The sequence below is a fragment of the Pelobates fuscus genome, chromosome 2, assembly GCF_036172605.1.
Source record: "Pelobates fuscus isolate aPelFus1 chromosome 2, aPelFus1.pri, whole genome shotgun sequence".
NCBI classification, from domain to species: domain Eukaryota; kingdom Metazoa; phylum Chordata; class Amphibia; order Anura; family Pelobatidae; genus Pelobates; species Pelobates fuscus.
In genome coordinates, this window is record NC_086318.1 from 150,624,245 (window position 1) to 150,649,891 (window position 25,647).

At 39.7% G+C, this 25,647-nt stretch overlaps 2 protein-coding genes across 3 annotated transcripts in view; both read right to left on the minus strand.

Annotated features, from left to right (window-relative positions):
• Nucleotides 1–7,416, minus strand: part of CHRND (cholinergic receptor nicotinic delta subunit) — a 39,350-nt gene extending 31,934 nt beyond the window's left edge. For both annotated transcript variants that reach the window (XM_063442845.1, XM_063442844.1), the window contains exons 1-2: nucleotides 7,280–7,416; nucleotides 2,366–2,511 (exon numbers count right to left, since the gene is read on the minus strand). In XM_063442845.1, the coding sequence (XP_063298915.1) occupies nucleotides 2,366–2,511; nucleotides 7,280–7,331 (198 nt within the window). In that variant the 5' untranslated portion in view covers nucleotides 7,332–7,416. The remainder of the gene's footprint in view (nucleotides 1–2,365; nucleotides 2,512–7,279) is intronic.
• Nucleotides 7,417–10,503: 3,087 nt separating this feature from the next.
• PRSS56 (serine protease 56) overlaps nucleotides 10,504–25,647 on the minus strand; it is a 43,877-nt gene continuing 28,733 nt past the window's right edge. Inside the window, exons 10-18 of the mRNA XM_063442840.1 lie at nucleotides 25,235–25,394; nucleotides 23,563–23,751; nucleotides 22,276–22,437; nucleotides 16,664–16,754; nucleotides 15,639–15,804; nucleotides 14,540–14,657; nucleotides 13,359–13,442; nucleotides 11,111–11,217; nucleotides 10,504–10,978 (exon numbers count right to left, since the gene is read on the minus strand). Of these exons, the coding sequence (XP_063298910.1) occupies nucleotides 10,805–10,978; nucleotides 11,111–11,217; nucleotides 13,359–13,442; nucleotides 14,540–14,657; nucleotides 15,639–15,804; nucleotides 16,664–16,754; nucleotides 22,276–22,437; nucleotides 23,563–23,751; nucleotides 25,235–25,394 (1,251 nt within the window). The 3' untranslated portion in view covers nucleotides 10,504–10,804. The remainder of the gene's footprint in view (nucleotides 10,979–11,110; nucleotides 11,218–13,358; nucleotides 13,443–14,539; nucleotides 14,658–15,638; nucleotides 15,805–16,663; nucleotides 16,755–22,275; nucleotides 22,438–23,562; nucleotides 23,752–25,234; nucleotides 25,395–25,647) is intronic.

The following is a 25,647-nucleotide window of genomic DNA, read 5'->3' on the forward strand; positions in this document are numbered from 1 at the left end:
TGGTCTGGGTGACTTTAAAGGCACTTTAAGTTATTTGGGAATTCTCCCTACATTTAGTAAGTACAAAGAATGTTTACATTAGGGATCTTACAGTAAAGTTATCTGGGGTCCACTGGCAATTCACCATCTCCAATGGGGGCTGCAAATCCTTATTGCCAAGTCCATGCTCCCTTTTACACAGACGCACACAAATCCTAACTCCATTACACACAGACACACACAATTCCCAAAAACACAGACACTTGCACATTCCCACAAACAACTACACAATAAAATACACATCCATACAACTGTATGCTCCCAAACACATAAATATCTACACAAATGGGGGGCAGAGCCTGACTGCCGAGCTGGCTGGATGCATATGGCTTGAGCTCCAGGCCCATGACTTTAATCGTGCACAATCTTACCGGAATATCAGCGGATACTCCTTGCTACCTCAAGTAGTTAAATCTTGAGAGTCTTGTGAGCATCAATCTTGCACCTATGCGGTTGCCGGCTCCATGATGGAGCAAACTTGTGGCCTGTGGGAGGCTGAGGTGGGGAGAGGTGGCCACTCTCCTCACCCCTGGATCAACTACAGGGTCCAAGCATGCTCCTACCCCCATGGACCTGTGAGGGATATCCTGGTCTCCACTGGGGAGATGGCACTCTCACCCACACCGGACCTGTCCATTCCCGCAGAGATGGCTGTTTGCGGGGCACCAGCTAAGATGGCCGCCGACGAGATGACTATACCACTCCACCCCTTCACAACTCAGGGCTCATTAGAAGACCGCATCAATCAGGCCTTTAAGCACTTCTGGGCGCAACTTCGGAGCAGGATACAACAACAACCACGGAGGTCTCTTGTGGCAGCTCCGCTCCAGCCTGACTTGCCATGCAGCATAGCTCAACCTACAGCCTCTGGGTGACACCCTGACTCAGTGCCGATGAGGGGGAAGCAGAGATGGAAGACACAGAGCATGCTTCACCGCTGACGACCAGGTCTTGCTGGGCACCGCTACTTAACTGGATCACAATCAGAGGTGGTACCCACACATACCGCTGCCCTCTGTGGACTACCCACACTCAAGGCACCCTGAAAAAGCCATGCACTGAGCTCCACCATCAGGTCATATCAGCAGCTCCACAAGGGACTTGTGGTTGTGGGCTCCATATCCTGATCCGCATGCAGGCTAGGAGTTGGTGGGGTGCAGTTGCAGAGGACTCTACCACGTTATCTCACCAGTCCAGCACCCATCTTATGACAGGGATAGGCTGAGCATGTTGATAGCTAGCTAATACAGTCTACATTAAGCAGAAATGGGAGATATATGCTCTTTTTTCTATATACAGTCTTGCCCAGTTGAATTTGTTATTTAGCAAAATTTTCTCTCTACTCTTCTACCACAACATTAATATGTACATGTCCCTCATTTTGTCAAGGCCGTTTTTCTTATGTTCTATTAGCTTGGGTCCTTATCTCAGACTTGACATATTTTACCTATCCTGATATAACTAGTTACATATTCTATACTTTAACTCTCTGTTGTTTTAATCTACTTTTATAATAAAAAAATGTGCTGACACCATTAAAAAAAAGTAATTAAAAATAATATCTACACAAATACAATTTACGCTCTCACCCTCAGCACCTGTAGCATGGTTGGGCTCTTGTGTTTAGTGATGTCTCGCAAGTACAAAAGTACCCACTATGTTCAGGCTTTATGGGGTTTTGAAAAGTTACAGCGTCAAATATAAGGCTTACCACTTTTCAGTTTATACACATTGAAATTTTCCAGATAGATTTGCTGGGCTTATGTTGTCTTTGAGACTATATGGCAGCCTTAGAACAACAATTACCCCATCATTGCATGCCATTTGCAAAAGTAGACAACCCAGGGGATTCAAAATGGGATATGTCCAGTCATTTTAGTAGATACTTAGTCAAAACCCAAGGCCAAAATTAGTGTTCATATTTGTTTTTTGCATTTTTCACACAAAAACTGCCCTTTCATACGTGTTCAGCAATGTCTCATGAGCACAACAGTACACCCCATGGAACGTTACACCACACATGCGCATCAGTTCCCCAATGTTCCATTATGAGGAGCATTGGATTGGACATGCGATGGAGGAAGTGATGTATCTTTAATAAGGTAAGCAGCTCCAAGGTAGTCTTGGCGCTGGAAAAAGGCCATTTTATGGCATATGGGAGAAAGGGTTGGCCTGAATCTATCTAGGGACCAAGGCGCCATTGAGTTAGGAAGAGTATTCCTATTGCTATAGTGTTCTTTTAACAGATTCCTACCCAAGATCAGAAAGGTGTACCTATTAAGGGATCACTGATTGCACCTAAACATTTCAGAACATTTGAACATACTAGTGAGATCAGGTTCGAAAGCATTAGAGCAACATAAACATCCACTGGTTTATCTATTTCTTCAACTGGTCTCAGATCCTTTCTGTAGCCCTTTTTAACGAATAGATAATTCAGCAATTCCTCTTCTTCACTTTCAGAAAATGCACCTGGGCAAATGAAACACAAACAAAAATGTGAGTAGAGAATGTCATGTCAATCCATATTGAGCATCTATTTACTACTTGACTAAACACATTCTTTTTAGACTCTTTCATAATAAGAATATACAACATATATGCACAGGTTATTCACTATTTATTGTTTATTAGTTATTCACAAAAGTGAGAATTTGAAGTGAATTCAAAGTGGATTTCAAATTTAAAATTATAATAGCTAATATGGAATGGAAGTAAGCTATGCTCATCATAATAACTAGATTAAAAAAAAAAGGGGGGGGGGGCATATTAGACTAGGAGCTGATACTAAAAAAATCTCAAACAATTCTCAATAGCAGTAAATATTTCTAGTGCACCAACACAAAATAATAACTAATAATATTGTTATCGGGTTTGCTAAGCATTCCACTTCTGAGACAGTAAAGGTTGAATCACGATACGCATAAAGTGAAGTATCAATCCAGGACCAAGACTAGGATTGTCAGTGAGGAATGCAGAATGGTGAGTAACCAAAACCAACAACATTGGCCTCACTCTAACAGATTTGCTTCTAACCCCTGTATGCTGGCAATAGGGGGAGTAGCATTGAGTGGCATCTAATAGGTTCTGTGAACCATAAAAAGCGATGACATTCTCCTGATCCTGCAAGTGTTTTAACCTTGATTATAATACATTTTTTAGTATGTAGAGAGCATCACATATCTGTGTTTCTATTTTTAGATAAGCTCAACTGTGGATATCTATCCATACTTCTTTCACCGGCCGATTTTAGTGGTCTTTAGTGAATTAATACTGTTACTTAGTTAGGGTAGCATTGAGGCCATATTGCTACAAAGTTTTCTTGACTCTCTATTACAAAGGTTATTGAACATTCTAAATTCCCAGATATTCCTTGCTTGTATCGTTTCAAATAGCTGGATATATTTATACAATGCAAATACAGGGAGTGCAGAATTATTAGGCAAGTTGTATTTTTGAAGATTAATTTTATTATTGAACAACAACCATGTTCTCAATGAACCCAAAAAACTAATTAATATCAAAGCTGAATATTTTTGGAAGTAGTTTTTAGTTTGTTTTTAGTTATAGCTATTTTAGGGGGATATCTGTGTGTGCAGGTGACTATTACTGTGCATAATTATTAGGCAACTTAACAAAAAACAAATATATACCCATTTCAATTATTTATTTTTACCAGTGAAACCAATATAACATCTCAACATTCACAAATATACATTTCTGACATTCAAAAACATAACAAAAACAAATCAGTGACCAATATAGCCACCTTTCTTTGCAAGGACACTCAAAAGCCTGCCATCCATGGATTCTGTCAGTGTTTTGATCTGTTCACCATCAACATTGCGTGCAGCAGCAACCACAGCCTCCCAGACACTGTTCATAAAGGTGTACTGTTTTCCCTCCTTGTAAATCTCACATTTGATGATGGACCACAGGCTCTCAATGGGGTTCAGATCAGGTGAACAAGGAGGCCATGTAATTAGATTTTCTTCTTTTATACCCTTTCTTGCCAGCCACGCTGTGGAGTACTTGGACGCGTGTGATGGAGCATTGTCCTGCATGAAAATCATGTTTTTCTTGAAGGATGCAGACTTCTTCCTGTACCACTGCTTGAAGAAGGTGTCTTCCAGAAACTGGCAGTAGGACTGGGAGTTGAGCTTGACTCCATCCTCAACCCGAAAAGGCCCCACAAGCTCATCTTTGATGATACCAGCCCAAACCAGTACTTCACCTCCACCTTGCTGGCGTCTGAGTCGGACTGGAGCTCTCTGCCCTTTACCAATCCATCCATCTGGCCCATTAAGACTCACTCTCATTTCATCAGTCCATAAAACCTTAGAAAAATCAGTCTTGAGATATTTCTTGGCCCAGTCTTAACATTTCAGCTTGTGTGTCTTGTTCAGTGGTGGTCGTCTTTCAGCCTTTCTTACCTTGGCCATGTCTCTGAGTATTGCACACCTTGTGCTTTTGGGCACTCCAGTGATGTTGCAGCTCTGAAATATGGCCAAACTGGTGGCAAGTGGCATCTTGGCAGCTGCACGCTTGACTTTTCTCAGTTCATGGGCAGTTATTTTGCGCCTTGTTTCTCCACCTGCTTCTTGCGACCCTGTTGACTATTTTGAATGAAACGCTTGATTGTTCGATGATCACGCTTCAGAAGCTTTGCCATTTTAAGAGTGCTGCATCCCTCTGCAAGATATCTCACTATTTTTGACTTTTCTGAGCCTGTCAAGTCCTTCTTTTGACCCATTTTGCCAAAGGAAAGGAAGTTGCCTAATAATTATGCACACCTGATATAGGGTGTTGATGTCATTAGACCACACCCCTTCTCATTACAGAGATGCACATCACCTAATATGCTTAATTGGTAGTAGGCTTTCGAGCCTATACAGCTTGGAGTAAGACAACATGCATAAAGAGGATGATGTGGTCAAAATACTCATTTGCCTAATAATTCTGCACTCCCTGTAGGTATTCTTTTTCATCAGCAATACAGTTTGGAGGACTGAGAGTAATCATAATGGTGTACGGATTAATTTAATTAATTATTTAAAGAAACCATGCAGACATTAGACGTCCTTCTTCAGCCTCAAGCTACATATTATGACAATATTTATTTATTTATTTTTTGCAGGGATCCTGTGCGTTCTGGCTGTAGTCACAGCTGTCTGAACTGTAAGCTGAACCCTGTGTGCCCACACTCCTTTGTGCTATTTAAAAATGCAGGACAGTCTAATGGAACAAATGTTAGGTAGAGATTATGCCAGTCAGTGATTCCAAAAAAAGGAAATACAGTGCTAGTTTATGGAAACTTCGGGGAGATTTATAAAAGTGAAGAACAGGTAGTAGGAGGGGGTGGGAAGGGACACCAAAGTATAAATGTTAATGTCCCCAATGTCAGGCAGTTACATTGGTGCTATTTTTTATTAAAGGATCACTATAGTGTCAGGAAAACAAACTCATTTTCCTGACACTATAGCATCCTTAGGACCCCCCCACCCTCAGGGTCCCCCTCCCTTGGCGCTGAAGGGGTTAAAATCCCTTCAGCAGCTTACCTTAATCCAGCGCCGGGCTCCCTTGGCGCGGGTGACCTTTCCTCTTCCGCCGATGTCAGCTCCCGAGTGGAGCAGAATGCGCATGCACGGCAAGACCCGCTGCGCATTCAAACAGTTTCTCTGGAACTGCTATGTTTACATCTGAAGGGTGAAAACCTGGGGGACCTGGCACCCAGACCACTTCATTGAGCTGAAGTGGTCTGGGTGACTATAGTGCCCCTTTAAGTAACTTATTCTACACAAAGTGCGTAGCAACATGATTTTCCTAAGCCAAGCAGAAAACCTTCTAGATAAATGAAGAAATGGATCATGGCACTCAACACACTATGTGAAAATGTATTAGGCAGTATGCCACTTTATTGAACATTAACATATATTTAGAATCATGATTTATTTTATTGTCTTGTGTTTTTTATCATTTGGACTCTAAATGGAGTCTAAATCAAGTCTAAATCCATGATTAAGCCCAAACTGAAAAGCAGACATAATGTGCAAAAGGCGTTGAAAATCAAGATTTTGAAAAGTATTATTCTTCTATAAAGTGGCTTGCTGCCTATTCAACTTTAGTGCCTGGATCCGTTTTTGCATTCAGAAAGTATTCAGACCCTTTATTTTTTTTTTTAACAGGGTTATTCTCTAATATCTAAACAGTCTTGCAGCAAATGGGTCAAAATCATCCAGACACAGGGCCATTCTAAAAAAAAAAATCCAGACATTGTTGATGGAGCAGAGCACACTGGGTCACATTGCAAAGCATGAGAAAGTTTCCCATGCTTTGTGATAGTGTGGGAAAGCCTATATAAGAGTTATCAGAGATCATTCTGTGGTGAGCCCACCATGGGTGAAGGTGGATTAATTTGTATTGCGGCATGGTTACAATTTTTACAACTATTTTTTTAATGATTGGGCTTATTTTATTTTAAGTAGTGGAGTTGGTTATTATGGATTTTAATTTGACCTCTTGTGGGGCTAAAGAGCAGAATAATTAGAAGAAAGAATACTTCTGGGTATTTTAGGAGGGTGACTTGGGGACCCCTAGTCCACCCAAGGGGGGATATGTTTATTATGTGGGGTGGGCGTTGGACATTGGCATGTCCACCACCTATTTTATAATTAATTATAGCTCCTACCTGCCGTCCATGGATGGCAGCTGGAGTGGTCACTAGTTCACCCCATGTATTACTAATATTGTGGCCCCACCCAACACCCATGGGTGGGGCCAGGGAAGGACACTTGGTCCCCCATTTGTTATTAGTATTAGGGCCCTAACCTGTTGCCCATGGGTGAAGCTAGATCTTTCCCATGAATATTTAATGCTGCCCCCACCCAATGCCCACACGTGGGGTGTGGGAGGACTATAGATTACATCTCTCTCTCTCTCTCTCTTCTCTCTCTCCTCTCTCTCTCTCTCTCTCTCTCTCTCTCTCTCTCTCTCTCTCTCTCTCTCTCTCTCTCTCTCTCTCTCCTCTCTCTCTCTCTCTCTCTCTCTCTCTCTCTCTCTCTCTCTCTCTCTCTCTCTCTCTCATATATATCTATATATATATATTGCCAAGCATGGTAACATTCACTATACACATACAAAAAGAGAAGGGGGGAGGACTACTAAACTGCTTAGGGACATGTGGATTCTTAATCCTTCTTGAGTTATAATTGATACACATAACATTTCAATAGAACCTTACCTTGAATACAGATAGCAGAGAGCAATGTGAAGCAGATCCATATCTGCTCCATTCTTCCACTTCCACTGTCTGTGTATAAGTGCTTCCCTACTGCTGCCCTCCTCCCTGTCTGTTCTCTCTTATGAAGGAAAAGACCAGGCAATAGAAATGTGACCCTGCCTCTTGGACAGACAGAAGCAGGTGCTGAATCTTTGGAAATACATTACATGCCGACCCAGGAATACACACAGAAAATCAAACAACCACAATGAAATGACAGTCGGCCTTTAGCATCTGGATCAATTACTCCTCACTAACGATTCAATTGAATGTCTTGTATCGCTATTTTGTTACTCTGCAAGATACAAAGTTGCTACCTGAGCTACTACTCTGATTACCTGCCAGACCCTCTGCTTGTCCATTTTGACTCTTATGTCTTCCATTGCCCCAGACTGTTATGCAGAGGTGCCAAACTGAAAGCATAACTGAATTAAATACATTTTCCAGTTCAATTTACTTTGAATTCTCACTTTAGTTAATAACCATGTATATCACTTTTGCCTCCATCAAGCTGATATTTTTGTGCTGTGTGTGTTCCTAAATTCCTCCTAGCAGAGCTCTAAATTTAACTTGGATATCCTACTTGTTCTCACACCTATCTTTTATGGTAAAATACACTCAAACAGGACACTATTAAGAACTCTAACTCCCCCTACTGGACTCCAACTCCCAAAGCAACTAATTATGGATTTATATTAATTTCTGCAGGCTTTTTTCCTCTTTGGACTCAGTATGTACACATTTATTTCTTTGTTTTCTTTTATCTGTAGCTGAGTTTCCCCTTTTAATTTGTAACCGTTATATACTCCTACCCCATGCACATTGCTGCAAAGTCCTGTGATTCACTCACACATTCTACACATTGCTGTGGAACTCTGTGATACACTTTTACTGAATGTACATATAATGTACAACTGTTTAATGCACTCCTAAACCAGGGGTCGGAAACCTTTGCCACTCCAGATGTTGTGAACTTCTCCTCCCCTAATGTTTTTCCTACATTCTGGCTGTACGTTCATGTGGGCAGTAGTCTCTCTTCAAAACTTGTAATTTGGAATGTCTAGTGAATTATTCTAATGTGATACTAAATTATATAAATACCTTATATAAGTCCCAATCTTATAAAGTGAAAACCTTGAAGTTTTTGAGCAAGAACAAATCTAAAAAGTGCCAATCTTACAAGGTGCAATTCCAGTACTCAAAAAAACTCAAAAAAATAAAAAAAACTTTGTATACAATACTTTGAAAATTATTTGAATTACTACAAAACCAAGTGCATTCAAAAAATATTTATTAATTAAGTGTGAATTATTCTGCTGTACAACCATGGCACAGTCCCACCTACTGTCTTTTAGTAAGATTAAATCTGCAAATTGTGTTCTGTATGATTGCTATTTTGTGTGAACGATGGCATTGGGATATAAATTATAACTTTGGAATAATATAATATCACAATTAAATAAAATATGACTTTGGAATCAATAATAAAATAAGTCTTTATTCAAACAAAAAAACATACAAAAGCACCGTAATCTCTACATTAAATTAAATATTTGACAAAAAAAGGGAAAAAACACTTTGTCTTGGAAGTGCATACATGAATTTTTGTAAATCAACAAAACACTGCATTATGAGCTGAAATGGCAGGTATCAATTAATTAATTAATGGAAAATGTGAACATCGATCGACTTAGTAATTAAAGTAATGCTGATTTGCCATGAATCAAAAGACTGCTTTTTTAAATTTTGCTTTGAAAAAGATGTTTACGAAGGATTACCTATGCTAAACAGATCACATAGGGCCCTAGGGGGCTTACCAGTTCCCACCCCCTATTTATTCTTCATGTAGGGATGGATAATAAGGCCATGCAAAATCATGACTCTAGGATTCCTGTGTAATCCCTAATCAGATGCCTAGGGCCACCTTATTGTTAATCAAGCTTTTGTGTTAATTGAATTATATTTAAAACACATGGGCTTTTATTTGTACTTGTATGTTAAGACACAGGTATTCCAAGTCATTTTCTGTCCTTACCAGTTGGTAGGCTATTAGTTATTACTGACATTACACGTGTGCAATGTGCTACATAAAGCAGGAGAGGTCATTCCTAGGAAGTAATATTTTATGGATAAAAAGCTGTAGTTTCACCAGTTATTCTTTAACCTGTAATACAGCATATGAATGGTCCCATCAGGAGAAACTTCAAATCAAACAAGGATAACCCATTCTTCATCTTAATTATACTTTAAGTATTTTATACTGATACTAAAATACAATATTTATAAAAAGAATACAGATACATTATATATGCTAGTACTTTTCTGAGACCAGCATCAAGCAGTCCTCTCCATCCTAATGGCCTGTAGGGAAAACTGCCCCTCCTGATCCTCTCTCCTTCCCCCCTTCCACCAACTCTTTCCTGGTATTACACATACATATAAGCAACCACCAATAAAAGCCCACTATCCATGTCAACACTGCCAGCCCAGCCTCTTTTTATCAGCATTTCTCATTTCCATGTGCTTTCTTCATAAGAGTGAAAAAATGGTGGTAGTTTACTTTGCAACATTGTGACCTCGGTACCCAGTATTCACATAGAATTCTTATAATCACATGTAAAAGCAATTACAGTAGCATGTATGTTTGTATATCTAAAACACACTTACATGCTTGTGTTATATAATTTAAACCAATTTTTGTTGCTGTAAACACTAAGATTAAATGTGAAAGGTGCTATATGTTTTAGCATTTTTGTATACCATGCAATGGAAGTATGAACTCACATGTTTTGTTATGTAACTGGCTACAGATTTGAAAATTATGTGAATGTGGAAGCTAATGAGTTTTGATGTCCCAGACATCCAATATTCAGAACAACCCACATGTCCATCCAAATAAGCCTGTTTAGTCCAGGTTCCCCACATTAAGGTCGTAAATTCTTTAATCCAATCAGAGCAGGCATTACACAATATGGGATTCAAAGAATATTTTAAACCACTCACCATACACCACTCGCTTTCATTAAAAACACATTGAGATTTTGTCTTGAATTCAGGTTTTGTAATAGCTTTGTATCAGTTGTCTAGTCCACTGATTTAAAAACATTTATATTCTAGAGACTACATGTGAAAAAAAGTAATTGATGTCATGAATCATCACATGATTCACAAAGTTAAACAAAGCTGTATAACTTGTAAACTGTGCAATCTGTTTTACAAACATATGTATGCAGGTCTCCTTTGATCTTGCTTCCCAGAGAACAATTTGAATACATATTTTTTAATTGAGGACCTGATCTATATGTTGCTTTATGCTGCTGTAGCAAAGGTCAAGCAACACTTAAAAACTGGGGTAACAAAGGCCATCTTCCCACTGATATTCTCAAATGAACAAACCATTAAAAAAGGCCGTGAGTGGATTTGTCCAAACGTGTACTCCACCTCGAAGATCTCTGATCCTTTTTGAAAGGAAAAACGAAAGATTGATTACGTTTTCAAAGCATCCAATGACAGGGCAATAATCCCTGGCATGCTGCGAAAGAAAGAATTGCTTTCCATCCCCACCAGGCTGATAAAGGTTGTAGACTTCCCAGCTACACAAACTCGAATCCGGGCTTTGTAAAGTCCTTTCAAATTTTTAGAGCCTAGATCCACCAGAATCTGTACAATAGAAGAAATTAAGGTTGCAACATGAATGAACCTTACAACCACTTATCATATGAACAAGACCCACACACAATGAGCTTTTGCTTTTTAAAATCAACCATATGCATCATGTCCCATAAATCTCACCTCCTGAAAATCCATGTACAGATCTTTCTCTGGCACCTGAAGAATCCAGCTGTATCTTTCTGTAATGGACTGAACTTCTCTGATGGCTTCTTCTAGACGCTCACACCCTAAGCAATGCATACAGAAATCACAAACTAAGAATGAGACTGTAAAATGCTATCTTTACCTTTACATGCTACAATGGTAAAAACATAATCAATTTATTCAGATAAAATTAAACACATATGGATTTTACCTCAAAATTTACATGGCTTAAGGTGCAACATCTAACATCTAACATATTTATGAATATTTAATACATCCGTATTAAGTACTATTATGAACTATCATATATATTTTATATAGTTAAGATATATGTGAACACAATATATTTGTTGAGTTCTATCAATTATTTTTATTATGTGATTATTTATATAGCACCAACAAATTCCGTAGCGCTTTACAGTGGGTGGACGAACAGACATGTAGTTGTAACCAGACAAGTTGGACACACAGGAACAGAGGGGTTGAGGGCCCTACTCAATGAGCTTACATGCTAGAGGGAGTGGGGTAAAGTGACACAAAAGGTAAGGATAGTATTAGACTAATGACAGTTGCAAGAAAGGAAACAGTCGGGAGCTATTACCAGTTTAATTGATACGCTTTTATGAAAAAGTGGGTTTTTAATTATTTTTTGAAGGAGTGGAGACTGGGTGAGCATCTAAAGGAGGAGGGAAGTGAGTTCCACAGGAACGGTGCAGCCCCCAAGAAATCTTAAAGGCGAGCATCAGAGGTGGGAGTACGGACAGAAGATAGACGTAAGTCTCCAGCAGAGCGTAAGGGCCTAGACGGGACATACTTCTGTATTAAGGAGGATAGATAGGTGGGAGCAGCATTATGTAGAGATTTGAAAGCAAGAACCAGAATTCTAAATTGAGCCCTACAGGGCCGGAACTGGGAAAAAAATTAGGCCCGGACATTTTTCAATCAGAGCAGCCCCCTTAGAAGGGGGCGGGGCCAGAGAGGGTGTGTTTTGGCATCACTAATGACAAGCACACCTCCTCTCAAAGTGAGCATGTTGGTTCAATGCGCAGAGCCCTGCTGAAGAGCTGTAGCATTAGAAAAAGGACCTGTATTTGTTCTGCACAGCGCAAGCAAATTTAATAACATGCTTGCGCTGTGTTTGCTTTTAAATTGTCTCTGGTGTCTCCACAAGTAGAATACCAGAGGACAAAAGGGCTAGGAAAGCGTATGGTGCATGTGTTTGGAGCCTGCTTGTGGGATTGCGTGTGTGTAGAGTGTGGTGTGGTATTGTGTAAATAGGTCAATTTCATTAGTGTTTGTGGTGTAATATGTGTGGCTAGGGGCTGTAGAGAGTGTATGTATGGGGGGCATAGTGTTATAGGGGATGTAGCGAGTGTGTGCATACGGGCTGTAGTGTGTGTGTATAGGTGACGTAGTGTGTGTAGGGGTTGTAGAGAGGGTGTGTTTAGAGAATGTTGTATGTGTTTGCTTACAACATGTCTACAGGATACTGGGTACTGTGAGACCAATTGTTAATGAATCAGAAGGCTTTACATGTCTATTGAAAAAACATTCAATAGAAATGTATTCACCTAAAACTGCTACTAGTAAATAAATAGATCATGGTCTAACAATTAGAGGTAGGATCTTGATTCACTGATCCAAAGGGACACATATTACAATTACAAAGCAGTCTCACAATAAGTTAATTGTAACAAAGAAATGGGCAAATAATAAAACACATTCCCTCTACACCTTTTGTTCCACTGCATTAGATGAGGGTCAATATGCCAATTGTAGACATAGTATGCAAGCTGGATAAAGTCTTCATTTTACCCATGGCTGCAAGTTAGCTCAGTGCTTACAGGTCTACCCCAATTTGCGGCGCTTTGTCTAACAGCGCTTAGTAAATACGGCGCTTGTAAATTACAATACTGTTCTTTTGCATCACCAGGACAATACTGATGAATACATTATGTGTTTTCATATCATTATGTTTTTGTGTTTTTCAGCTGTTTGATTGCTGATTACACCTTGTTTTGTCAGTAATTGTTATGCAAATGGAGAGGGTACGGATCTGTCATGATCAGCTGTGATGTACCATAGTGTTGAGAACTCTACTGTTCCATATTAATTATTTATGTTTAACTGTTTTATGACCTGCACTAAGATGTATCCCTCAAACTCTTAACATGGCGTCTAGCTTGCACCCAAATCCAGCCTTTATAAACAGTGATTGTTTTACCTTTGCCGTTTTCTTTTTCATCTTCATGGACAGGTTTTGCTTCCCGTTTCTGTACGTGGAAATGACCAAGACCTAGCTTCAGTCCTGTTGAAAACCACACCATTATATGGATCAATATATTAAACTTCAACACTACCTCCCCCACTAATCAATAATATTTCCAGAGGAAATTTTGAAAAAATAAATAACCCTTGAAGAGTTCAACAATCCCCACTCATATTTCTGTGTTTATTCAGTAAACATCTTGTCCGGATGGATAGAATCCTGTTAAAATGTCCGAATTCTGACTGCAGTGGCAATTCTCATATTTACTTAAGTCAAATTTGATTGGAATTTGGTCGGTCCATGCAAATTTACAGCTATTGCCCAGATGCATTCGGGGTCGGAAATAAAATCAGTGCTTTTGCATTCAAATGCTGTACATACTTGCCTGTCAGAACACTTTGATTGGTTTGCTTACAAGCGGACACTGAGAATTCAAAGAGTAGGAAAGCCTTTATAAAGGCTTTTCCCACTTTGAAACCTCATTCGACAATGAGGCCTTGCAGGTCAAAGATGGATTTATTTTTGAGTTGTACTTCTGAGTTTTTCTTGTCAGGTTTTTTGCTATCATTTAAAAAATATATATTTTTATTTGTTTGTATTGCAGGATTATGGATTTTTATTTGGTGTTTTTGGGGGTCTGAAAATTAGAAGATTTAAAAGAAATAAGGCTTAAGATGGTAAGTTTATATATTTTTTTCTTGTATTTGATCTAATGCCCCCTCCCTTTACTATTATCACTAATGGGTGACCGTGTCAACACTCGGACCTCACCTGGCTCCCAGGTCCTGCTCTCCCTCCTTCCTCCAAAATGCCTTTGGGCCGGTGAGGGAGATCTTTGATCTCCCCATTGTCCAGTCAAGGCCCACAGGCCAAGGCTTTGATAGCACCTACCCTGCATTAGCCAGCGGGGGAGATCCTCTGATCTTTCCTGCTGGCCTTGTCCCCTGGCCATCGCGGCCCACCAGGCATTTACCCAATGGCCACCAAATGCATTTGGGTGATTGCTGCAACTTTACTTGACCTGACTGAACTCTGACTGTATTTGGCATTAGAGTTTTGTCATTTTCACCAGATTTTCACCAACTGGACACAATCTTTTATTTAGTAAATAACTCTGTGTGTATTATCCCTCATACCTTCATAGGATTTTTCAGGATAGTTTATTATAATTCCTTTATGTCTGAGCTGCGATTTCAGTTCTTGAATAATCTTCCATCCTTGTTCTTCTAGATCTTTCACTGCTGCCTCGTTTCCCTAGATGGTGTGAATAATTATTGAGTTATTTGTGCAGTTCATATGGAGGATAGGATAGGAAAGATAGATACCATGCAGCATGATTACAAAAAATGGTACTTATAACCAGTGGGTATAACCAGTGGGCTTGGGGACATATGAATACCAATTTAAATTTAATTGAATAGAGGTTTCAGAAGCTTTTAGAAGAACTCGAGGACAGGGTTGTTGCTGGGAGGGCTTGCAGAGACCAGAGCCCCGAATGGGGTTCTGAAGAGTTGCAGGTCTAGTTTTGGCATCATTTCATCGTTAGCCCAATGTCCCCTGTGATACCGATGGAAAAATACCACCTATAATTCTATCATTTGTGACAGTGCCACACTAATGCCTCATATTTGGAATTATACAAAGCTGTGTGTGGGGGGAGTAAGTATTGCTGTGGGTGCATGGGCTTAATGCAGTGGGGCTGATGGATTAATACCCTAAAACATGGCTTGAGATAATACAGAAGGTGAAGAATTTTATGATAGGTGAAGTAGGTTTATGGTACTGTATAGGACAGGTTTTAGGAGGATCTTAAGTCAATATGTGCAGGAGGGGCTATACAATTTACCCTAGGCTAAAGCCCCTGGTCTTTTTTTGCCACCAAGAATGAAAACTTGGCATTATGTATTTAATTTGAGATTTTCTATTACAGTTGTTACTAGATGTAAGAAGATGTGGAAATAGTATATTGGGGTTAAAAGGGAGCCGTCACTTCAGTCACTCCTAAACTGCTATGTTTACAGCTGCAGGGTTAAAACTAGGGGAACCTGTTACCTAGACCACTTTATTGAGCTGAAGTGGTCTGGGCGCCTGAGAAGCGTTCTCATCAACTCATTGTTTCTGTAACATTTTCTAATTGCATCATTTATTGTTAAATCCCCCTCCTTTTATAATATTGTATAGCACTGCAGAATAAGTTGAGGCTATATACCTCAAATAATACTAATAATATTGTACCTGCAGGAAAATCTCGTTCACCCCACTTTTGCCTTCATGGTTGTCATCCAATGAACCTGCAATTATGTTTGCAGGCATCCTGTTCAGAAGAGTTACCCAGTCCTCCAGCCCAGGTCCCATGTCTTCAAACAATGATTCAAATGTTGTGTTTTGCAGCTGACTGGATCTTTAATAGAGAAAACCAAGCTTGATATCTGCTAATATTTAACAGCTTTTTATCGAATACACGTGAATTCTGTATGACACCTGAATTATGTATGACTTACAGCATGGAAAATATACCTTGAAAAATATACCTTAAAATTCAGTGTTTGATTATGGGGTCAAAAGAGTTTAGAGGCCATTGTCCCAGCCCCCAGGCCAACATGCAGGTGTTGTGTGCTACAGCCTCACATCATTCCTCTGTGGATTAAAATAGCAGGAGATGCTGTGTTGTGATGACAAAGTAAGGCAGCAGATGGGCCATTACTAGCTCAGCACTGTATGGTGTTAACTTGGGCTGGTGGCATGCAGTTTCATTGTTCTTTAGGCCTGGACTTGCCCACTGGGATATTTCCCTGGGTACTGCAGCATGTGGCACCTACCATGTTGCCAGACCATGATGAGCATCTATTATGTCCCAGGATGTATTTACAAGGGAACGCATGGTGAGATATTAATATCAGTGGCCATGATATTAAGAAGACACACCAGTTGGAATTAATAGTCATGGGGTCACAGGGAAGAGAGTATATTTCCCTTAGAACTCTGTAAATGTTACACAGAAATCTGAGTTTTTTGTGTAAAAAAAAAAAAAGCCATTTGTTTGTACTTGCTCCCAGGCCACAAATTGCAAGTCCTTCCTGGTATATCTGACCATTGACCATTATTAACCAATATTGACCATTATCTAATTTTTCTAGATAGACATTTTTCTTTTCTATGTGTTACTATCTAATTTTATTTTTTATACACTCTGCTTTTCCCATTTTGACTTCTTATCCATGTAGTTTTAAAGCAGAGGCAAGATTTGAATAGAGAGTTACCTGTCTGTATCATTTCCAATTAGCTGGTCTGGTTCGGTTGCGATTAACTGAAGGGTTCCTTTATCCATTGTCTCTGTCACAAGAATCTGCTCTTTTTCAAAGAATAGAAGAATAAATCAAGTGGACTCAGGGACATTTACATCCTATTACGCAGCATGAAATGTTTTATTAGCCTTGTACGATGCCACCTTCATCAACCACTTTGTATTACTGGATATATGTTTATATCTTGTACTAGAATTAAAGGACAACTGTCACATCGATACTGTTTTACTATAATAATCCTTTCATTATGTTTTTAAAGGAAATAGAATTTTTAAAATTAAGCAGTGGTAAATGAAAAGCAAAAATGAGGGGGGACGGAGCTTGCAATCCACCGGGTCGGACGCCATTTCAGCCAGCTCCTCAAAACTAGCCCAAATCTGGCCAAATATCAGCACCAACCTTACCCATCTAGCTCTACAAAACAGCTAACCTAATTCCCAGAGGAAAACTGCACCTGCCAATGCCTTTCTTTCAGCCACCCAAGTAGCTAAAAGCGAAAGTCTGGGGCCTACCACGCACCACCAATCTAGCGCCTGGAAGCACTCTTCAAGGATACCGCAGCGTGAAACATCCAAAGCACTCTCCACAACTCGCCCACACGAGTAACCCAAATCCTGGTGATGGGACGCCACTCCCAGAAGCCAAATGCAGCAGCGGAGTCCAAACAGTCTCCTGCGGAGAACCCACGTGCGAAACCCCCGGATGCCATAGTGGGGAGCGAAGAGGTAAGGGCCACACATGACCATCAGCCCTGTCAGACTCCATCCCCAGAGCCTTATGATGGCACTGCTCCTACAACAAAGGATGACTTAAAGGTGCTGCTGGTAGACATACACAAGCTATGGGCCGTGGACCTGAAGCTCATTAATGCTGACTTACAGGCAGTTACAGGCCGGGTGAAAACGTCCAAAGAGGACATTATTGAAATCCGCTCAGACACGGCTACAATTAAAGCCTCTTTCACACAGCTACAGATTCACCAGTCGACTCTGTCAATCAGAATGATAGCCTTTGAAGATAGACAGAGCCATAATCATGTTAAGATCTGAGGTGTCCCTGCCAATATCTCGGCCGAAAAATTGCCACACTAAACCCAAAGGTTGCTTGCAACTTTACTACCTCATCCAGTTGCCAGGAAGCTGTCCATCGATGGGGGCTATCACATAGCAGGCTCACCCAAGGCACAACCTGACTAGACAAGGGACGTAATGCTTCAATGCATCTCCTATCAAGATAAGACCCACATTATGCTTGCCCTAAAAGGCAAAACTCCACTACCCTTTGAAGGTGCATCCCTAACCTTCTTCCAGGACCTCACAAGAGCCCCACTGCTTTGGCGCAAATCACTCGCTCCAGTCACCTCTCAACTAAGAACCGCTGGAGTGGCCTACAGATAGGGTCACCCTGGAACTTTGCTGGCTACACATAATGGGACTGTCCACACACTAGAATCTGGGGTGGACATATCCACCTTCTTTACATTGCTGGACATAGGGGAACAGAGCATGACACCATCTACGGAAGTGCCCTCAAGCTCCTGGGATCCTTCCAACACCCCCCATTCACACCGAGAGCTTCCAGCTCCAGGGCTCCCGAAACTTGAAAGGACTGAGCATTCGACCTACTGATGCAAGACAAAACAGCAGAAAGACACCTACCTGAGGCACCCATAGCCTACACAGCTCTGCCAAAAGTTTTCATGTTCTTAGTTCAATTTATGTTTTCTGTTATGCTTTTATGTTTCTAAAGGCCACTAACCAATAACCATAAGGTTGGATACATTGTACACTGTAAACTGATACAGAATGACCCCCCTTGCTACTCCCTAGGTTAGGGGTAACCCAGTCAGATATGTATTTCACACTGCCCTCTTACTTACTCTGCTTAGCATCGGATGATACACAAAAGGCCATATAAACTGTTCCAGTCCCCCCATAGCTTATTATTCACCCTTAGTTGGTGTAATCTACTCTTGTAGTAACAAGATCAGGGCCGTCTTTAATATTCAAAAGAAAAGATAAGTCTACGGATAGGACAAGTCCACACACTCCGTAGACCGTACACCTTTATTGACACTCCAGAGATGTCATTTGGGGCTTAACCCCTATTGCTAAAGTAACAAAGAGTATCCACACCACTGGAGAACTAGTCCAGATGTGTGAGTACTAACTGGAAATCTAACTAAATAATACAGTGTTGAATAAAGTATAATAAATGAAATAATGTCAATGTATAGTCATATTCCCCAGTAAGAGGTCAGAAACGATCAATCAATCTCCACAGCCTAATGGCTGTACCTCCTTAGCTTGCTATGATTGTCTATACTGGTTCAGACTCCTGACTTTAATAATGTGTACACGGTCAATGTCTGAAAAATAAGAAATTAGAAATATACAAGTATCATAGACTACAAGCCTGGTCTAAAAAACACAGCATCTGTAAGTCAAAGACAAAGGCAGCCTAGAAACAATCTATAAAGAGATAATGCTGCCTAATTAGTCAAGTAATGCAGAGTTATCCATATAAATGAGTGGGGTGGAAATAGCCTGTTAAAGATTATGAGACAGACAAGCCACACATGTAGCTGTATATGGGATAATATTCTTAATACCCAACAGATACAATCTATCCAGTCCGCTACTATTTGCAAATAGAAGCTAAAAAAACGATAGACAGTGAAAATTGCAACATCACTGTCAAAAGATCTAACGAACTTATAGTGGCTGTCAGCAATGCCTTGATAAAAAAACAAGTATGAATATATTCACTACCCCACTAATACGCTGGAAAAAGACCAAAACGGGAGGAAAAGAAAAGAGGACAGATGAGAATGTGCTAATGTGCAGGACCATCCTTAGAATGTTGGTCCCTGCACATGGTGACAGAGTGCCCTGTGAAGTGAATGAGAAGAAAAGAAGAACCCGACGCGCGTTTCGGTGCCACTAGCGTATTATTTAGTTAGATTTCCCGTTAGTACTCACACATCTGGACTTGTTCTCCAGTGGTGTGGATACTCTTTGTTACCGTCTTTAATATTGACTAGACCCTGTGCAAAGCATTTGCTTGGGGACCTTGTCTCCCCAAACCAGGCGTGCAATCACGTCCTCAACCCCAACGCAGTGGTGGACCTAAAGTATTGCACAGGTGATTAAATGCATTGACAGCTGGGGCTCTACCTTTCACCCATGTTTGCAGGTTTGTATTTCGCACTAATCAGTTTGTGTGTTTGAGGACATATTCTTAAATTAGAGGGACAAAGGTTTAAAAATAATATCAGGAAGTATTACTGAGAGGGTAGTAGATGCATGGAATAGCCTTCCAGCTGAAGTGGTAGAGGTTAAGACAGTAAAGGAGTTTAAACATGCGTGGTATAGGCATAAGGCTATCCTAACTATAAGATAAGGTCAGGGACTAATGAAAGTATTTAGAAAATTGGGCAGACTAGATGGTTCTTTTCTGCCGTCACATTCTATGTTTCTATGAATGTAAACAGGTTTTTTTATGGAATATGTTTGTATGTGGTGTTGGCGTGACTGCAAGAAATGTATTTATGTGTAGTGGTTTTTTTTTGCAGTGGTGTATTTACATATAATTTTGGTGTGTAACACAGACGCGTGTTTGAACATAGTGTTGAGGTTTGAATGCAGGGGTGTATTTGTGTGTAGTGTTAGTGTGTGAATGCTGAGATGTATGCACATATACACACAAACACACACAGACATATACACACTGAAACAGATACACACTGACACACAGATACACAACCTGACATACAAATACACAGACACACACATAGACACACTGAAACACACATAGACAACATACAGATACACACACATACATACACACACTAACACTAACAGATATACTGGCACATATAGAGACAGACAAACTGACACACGCACACAGACATACTGGCACATATAGAGACAGACTGACACACACACGCACACAGACATACTGATGCACACTGACAGACATACTGACACACACACCCTGACAGACATACTGAAACACACATTGACAGACATACTGACACACACCGATATACTGACACATACAGACACACGCACAGATATACTGACACACACACACAAAATGTACACTTTTAACCCCTTAAGGACCAAACTTCTGGAATAAAAGGGAATAAGGACATGTCACACATGTCATGTGTCCATAAGGGGTTAAACCCACCCTCCAGCCACCTTGGAGGCTGGCTTTCCTGCTGGTGGCTGAAGGTGTTGGGAGTTGGGGTCTGGCTTTCTTGGCCAGCCCCCCTCCACTCTGCCTACTTTTCTCCCGGCACGCGCTCCACTCTTTGTGGGAGGAAGTGACACGCGGCTGTCACTTCCTCCCAGCTGGCTGCCGAAAAGTGCATGGGCCACCCGGTGGGCTTCCTTAGTGTGCGAAATACCGGCCGGGAGGGAGAATTTTTTGAGACCAACAGGACCCATGGTGCAGCTGCTTCGGCCCCCCCCCCCTCCCGGAGTAACTGGGCATTGGGCAGATGACCCGTTTTAAAGACGGCTTTGAACAAGATATTAAATGCCAGACCACCATTACAGTCCTAGGCTGGTCTATATTGCACATTTACTATGCCTAATATGACCATAGACAGATTGAGATTGCATTTATCCTTACTCATGTTATATGAGCTGTGGGTTTCTAGCCCAGCACTGATAGCAGGTTTGCCTAGCTTGAAATTTGCATGTAACAGCACAGCAACAGATTTACACATCGACATGTCTTGTCAAAAATGGAATACCAGCTTGGTTCCATCTGTCACGTTCGATTTAAATGTTGTATATAATTAAAAAATGAGACAGATGTAGCGGAAATTCATGTACAATCTTGAAGATTATTCATGCATTTCCAATCCATTCTGTCTTCTTTTATCCATGTCCTCAATAAAAGAACGAATAAAAAAAAAAAAAGCAAAATTAGATAAATTCATCCCAGTATAAAGGATCCTTTAGCCATATACATACACTTTGGGTCAGATGGCACTTGAAAACCGACATTTAATCTCTATGGTCTTCCCTGCTTCACTCCCTGCACATAAGCAGGGAAGACCATAGAGACTAACTGTCAACAGTTGTCCTATAAGCCTAGTATGATGAATGTGTATTTGAAATAAGATTTAGACATTTTAGATATTTAAACAAATCACAAAAGCCATATTTCTGTGACTTTTTTTCTCTTGATATAGTAGGCCAGTATTGGAATAATCAGCAATTGTTTAAATCAGCCAACTTGTCACCAGCTAGGGAATTAATACTATATCATTTATATTACGCACAGTCCATGATTTATATTATGCATGTGACTTCATGTGCATCATGTGTATGTGTTACAGTCATGCATGTGACAATTGTGCTGGGTGAAGAATCATAAGGAGACTTCTTGGTAGGTGCAATGTCCTCTGGCTATATTTTGTGATATTTAATAAGCAAAGCTCACCAACGTGTGCAACTTGCTATCAATATTACGTAGAAAATAACAACAAGGCATCTAATCCTTACAAAATAAATATACTAAATGCTCTTCAATGTTTAAGAGCTGAATACCTTGAACATCTCTGCGAATTCTGGATGGAACTACATTGTTGTACATCTCTTCCATGAACTGTGGGATTGTTTGAGTGAAGAATGAAAAATTCATGTTGTTTCGTAAGAAATCTTCTGCTCTGCGCAGTAAGTCCAGAAGGCTCTTAAGGTAAGAGCGTAGCTCTGAAGAAAAAAAAAATAGCTATTACCCTATAATGTTAGGTGAGGTGACTAAGGCATTTGTGAACCATCAAGTAAAATTAAGTAAATCGAGTAAAGTTGAAGTGAATTTTCTTTACTGTTTCGTAAAATGTGCTGATGTGACGTATAAGTATATCCCTAAATCTCCTACTTCCAAAAATTATTAGAGAAATATGTTTTATATAAACACATTTTCTCAAATGCTCATGTTTGAAATGAATGGAAAAGATCACAAATTACTTACATCCAAAAGTGTTGTATTAAATAAAAAGAAAAAAAGAGACAAGCAGATTCTAACCAACTACGTTATACTGCTAGATAATTCTTCAAATGATTTCAATTATTTTTTATAAACTTTCAGAATTATGCAATATTATGAAGAATATTTTATTTTTGGAAAACGTTGACTTTTTGTGATATATTGATTTTTTAAATATATATACAGTATTTTGTATTCATTTCAATACTTGGAAATTTTTTTAAAGTTTTTCCAAAAATAGTCAATTGTTGGAAGAGCTTTTCTAACAATATTACATTGAAGCCTACATGAGCAACTCACATTCATCTTGTCCAAGTAAAAAAGATTACACTTGGTATTGCAATATTCTGAAAATGTATCTATGTCACATCAGAGATATCAGTTATACCAAGCCGAATCACAGCCAGGTAAATATCTTTAATTAATAATAATTGCTTACATTTTTTTATTTAATAGACTCTTTGCAATGGATTATTTCTGCAAGAAATAAAAGTTGGGTAGGACAAATACCACTTTGAAATCGGACTTTAAGCTGAGATGTTAAACCTACAGACAATTGTGGAACCTGGATGCAATATGGCTGAATGTGTATCAGGCCTCATTTTCGAAGGATTACCTGTGCATATATAGGCATTCATGGACAGTTCAAAGGTAATTGAGCTACATTTAGTATTTGCTTAAGATGTCTGACTGTGCCAGAACATCTGTGCATTTTATGTATATTAAAAGTAAAATTAGCAAATAAATAAAAAAAAAGATTTATAATATCAAACGTTGCGATACCTCTTAGAATTTATCCTTTAATTCTGAAATGACAGTTTCTCTTAAGGAAGTAGTTTGGGACTCACCACATCTCCTCTGTTTCTGTCTGCATTTTTCCTCTGCATAACGTGAACATGCCTCCTGACTCATGGGACCCGGACATGACTGTCTGTAGAAAAGACATTGTTCCCTGATCTCTGACTTTTTATCATTGTCCTGTAGTTCCTCCATTCCTCCCAATTCAAAGCATGTTGGTTCTCGGCTTGGCAAGGATTCTGTAGAAGAACACAAGAAACTGAAAACACGAGGTGCAACAAGAGAGTAACTCAACATGCATAATTCATTATATCAGTTCTCTTTGTCTTTCAAAATAATAATATACATTTATGAAGAAAACATTGTAATTGTGCAATGACAACCGGGATTCTTGGTTTAAAAATATACTATAATGTATTTAAAGGATTACTGCAAGAACCATGACCACTTCAGTGATTTGAACTGGTCATGGTGCATGGAGTCTGTATGTGCAGCGTTTTGCTATTTAACCTCTGTTATCTGAGTTGTTACTCCACCTCCAGCAGTACCTTTAGGGCATCATTAGCCAGCCAATGCTAATTCTGTGTATTTTTGACATTTGCCAGCAGCACGCATAGCATGCTAACTACAGACAGCCAATGGTGGCACGGCACCCTCAACCCTCCCGTGCTGCTCCTTTCCGCCCATGGGAGGGGGAGTAAAGTCAGTGGAGCATAGGGCTGTTGAGAGAACTTGGCCTCGGCACTGGAAAGGAAGGCGAGTTCTTCACTGGACATTTACTTCTCAAGATCTCATATACAAGACATACAAAATAATACATTAAATGGTAAGCTTTAGGTTGGTATACAACTTCTATGTATGTCTTCTGCTAGCAAAATTGCCACCAATTAAAGAGGAGAGGCAACTTTTTTGTCACACTGCTTGAAAACAGTTTAACTAAAAAGGAGGACAGTGCTCATAGCATCATAACCACTACAATAAGCTGCATTGGTTATGAGTAAACAATTAAACCCACTAGTCACTGGTAATACAGAGAAAAACAGAAGCATTGTAATAAACCAGAGTTTTTAGAGATTAGCTTACACTGGACTAGAAAATAATAGAACATTTTGGTTTGTAAGAAATTGTTATGAAACACCAGGAATTAATTTAACATTTAAAACCCCAGTAATATACAGGTTCTTTAGATGAAGGGAGATTACAGAATACTTTGTTACTTGTAAAAATGATCTTGTAAAATTATTTTTAATTCTTTCTTTCTTAAGTTAGTATATCCTGATTACCTTCCACATTGGGAGCATTATAAGATTAAAGATTTAAATAGTAAAAATATGCTTGTGTACACTGAGTAAAATATTTTCTAAAGTTTCTTACTTTTAATTTCTGCGTTTTCTTCCCTTTTCCCTGAAAACACCCCCTCTCCTAAACTGAATGGCATCTGATATCATCAAGCACACCATGTGAGCCCATTCACATGTGTTGTGTTTAGGAATATGGAATATAATATGATAAAACTTTAAACATTTACTTTACTTTTTAATTTTGTAATTTTTTTTTAAGGTTAATCAGATTAATCCTTGCTTCTGTAAGCTCCGATCACTTTAGCCTTTCTTTGTGGGGTGTACTGGGATAATATTCCTTTCCCATTAAAGTAGTTCGAGATGCTTTGAGCAAGGCTACAGGACACACAGATAGTGAGTGCAGATTACAGGTGATCATTACTTTTCATTTGAACGCTGATCCATTCGGTGAATGCTGTGACTCTGGTGTAAACGCCTGGTTTCCCTCGCTCCCCACAACCATCTCCCCATGAAGTGATCCCATAGAGACTGTACCGTTTAGAGACAGGATCCTGGCAAGTCAGAGGTCCTCCAGAATCACCCTGAAAATGGCAAATGTATAATGTTAACTAGATGTTTTGTATTATGGGCAGAGGAGATTAGTTTTGGTATATGCCAGTATAAAGAGGCAAAGCAATGCAAATCAAATATGAACTTTTTTACTTCATTAGTGTGGACATTCCATAATGTAGCACAGCACATAGGACAAGAGTTAGCAACCATCAGCACTCCAGATGTTGTCGATTATGGCTTTAAGAGCATTGTGGGAGATGTAGTCCACAACATCTGGAGTGC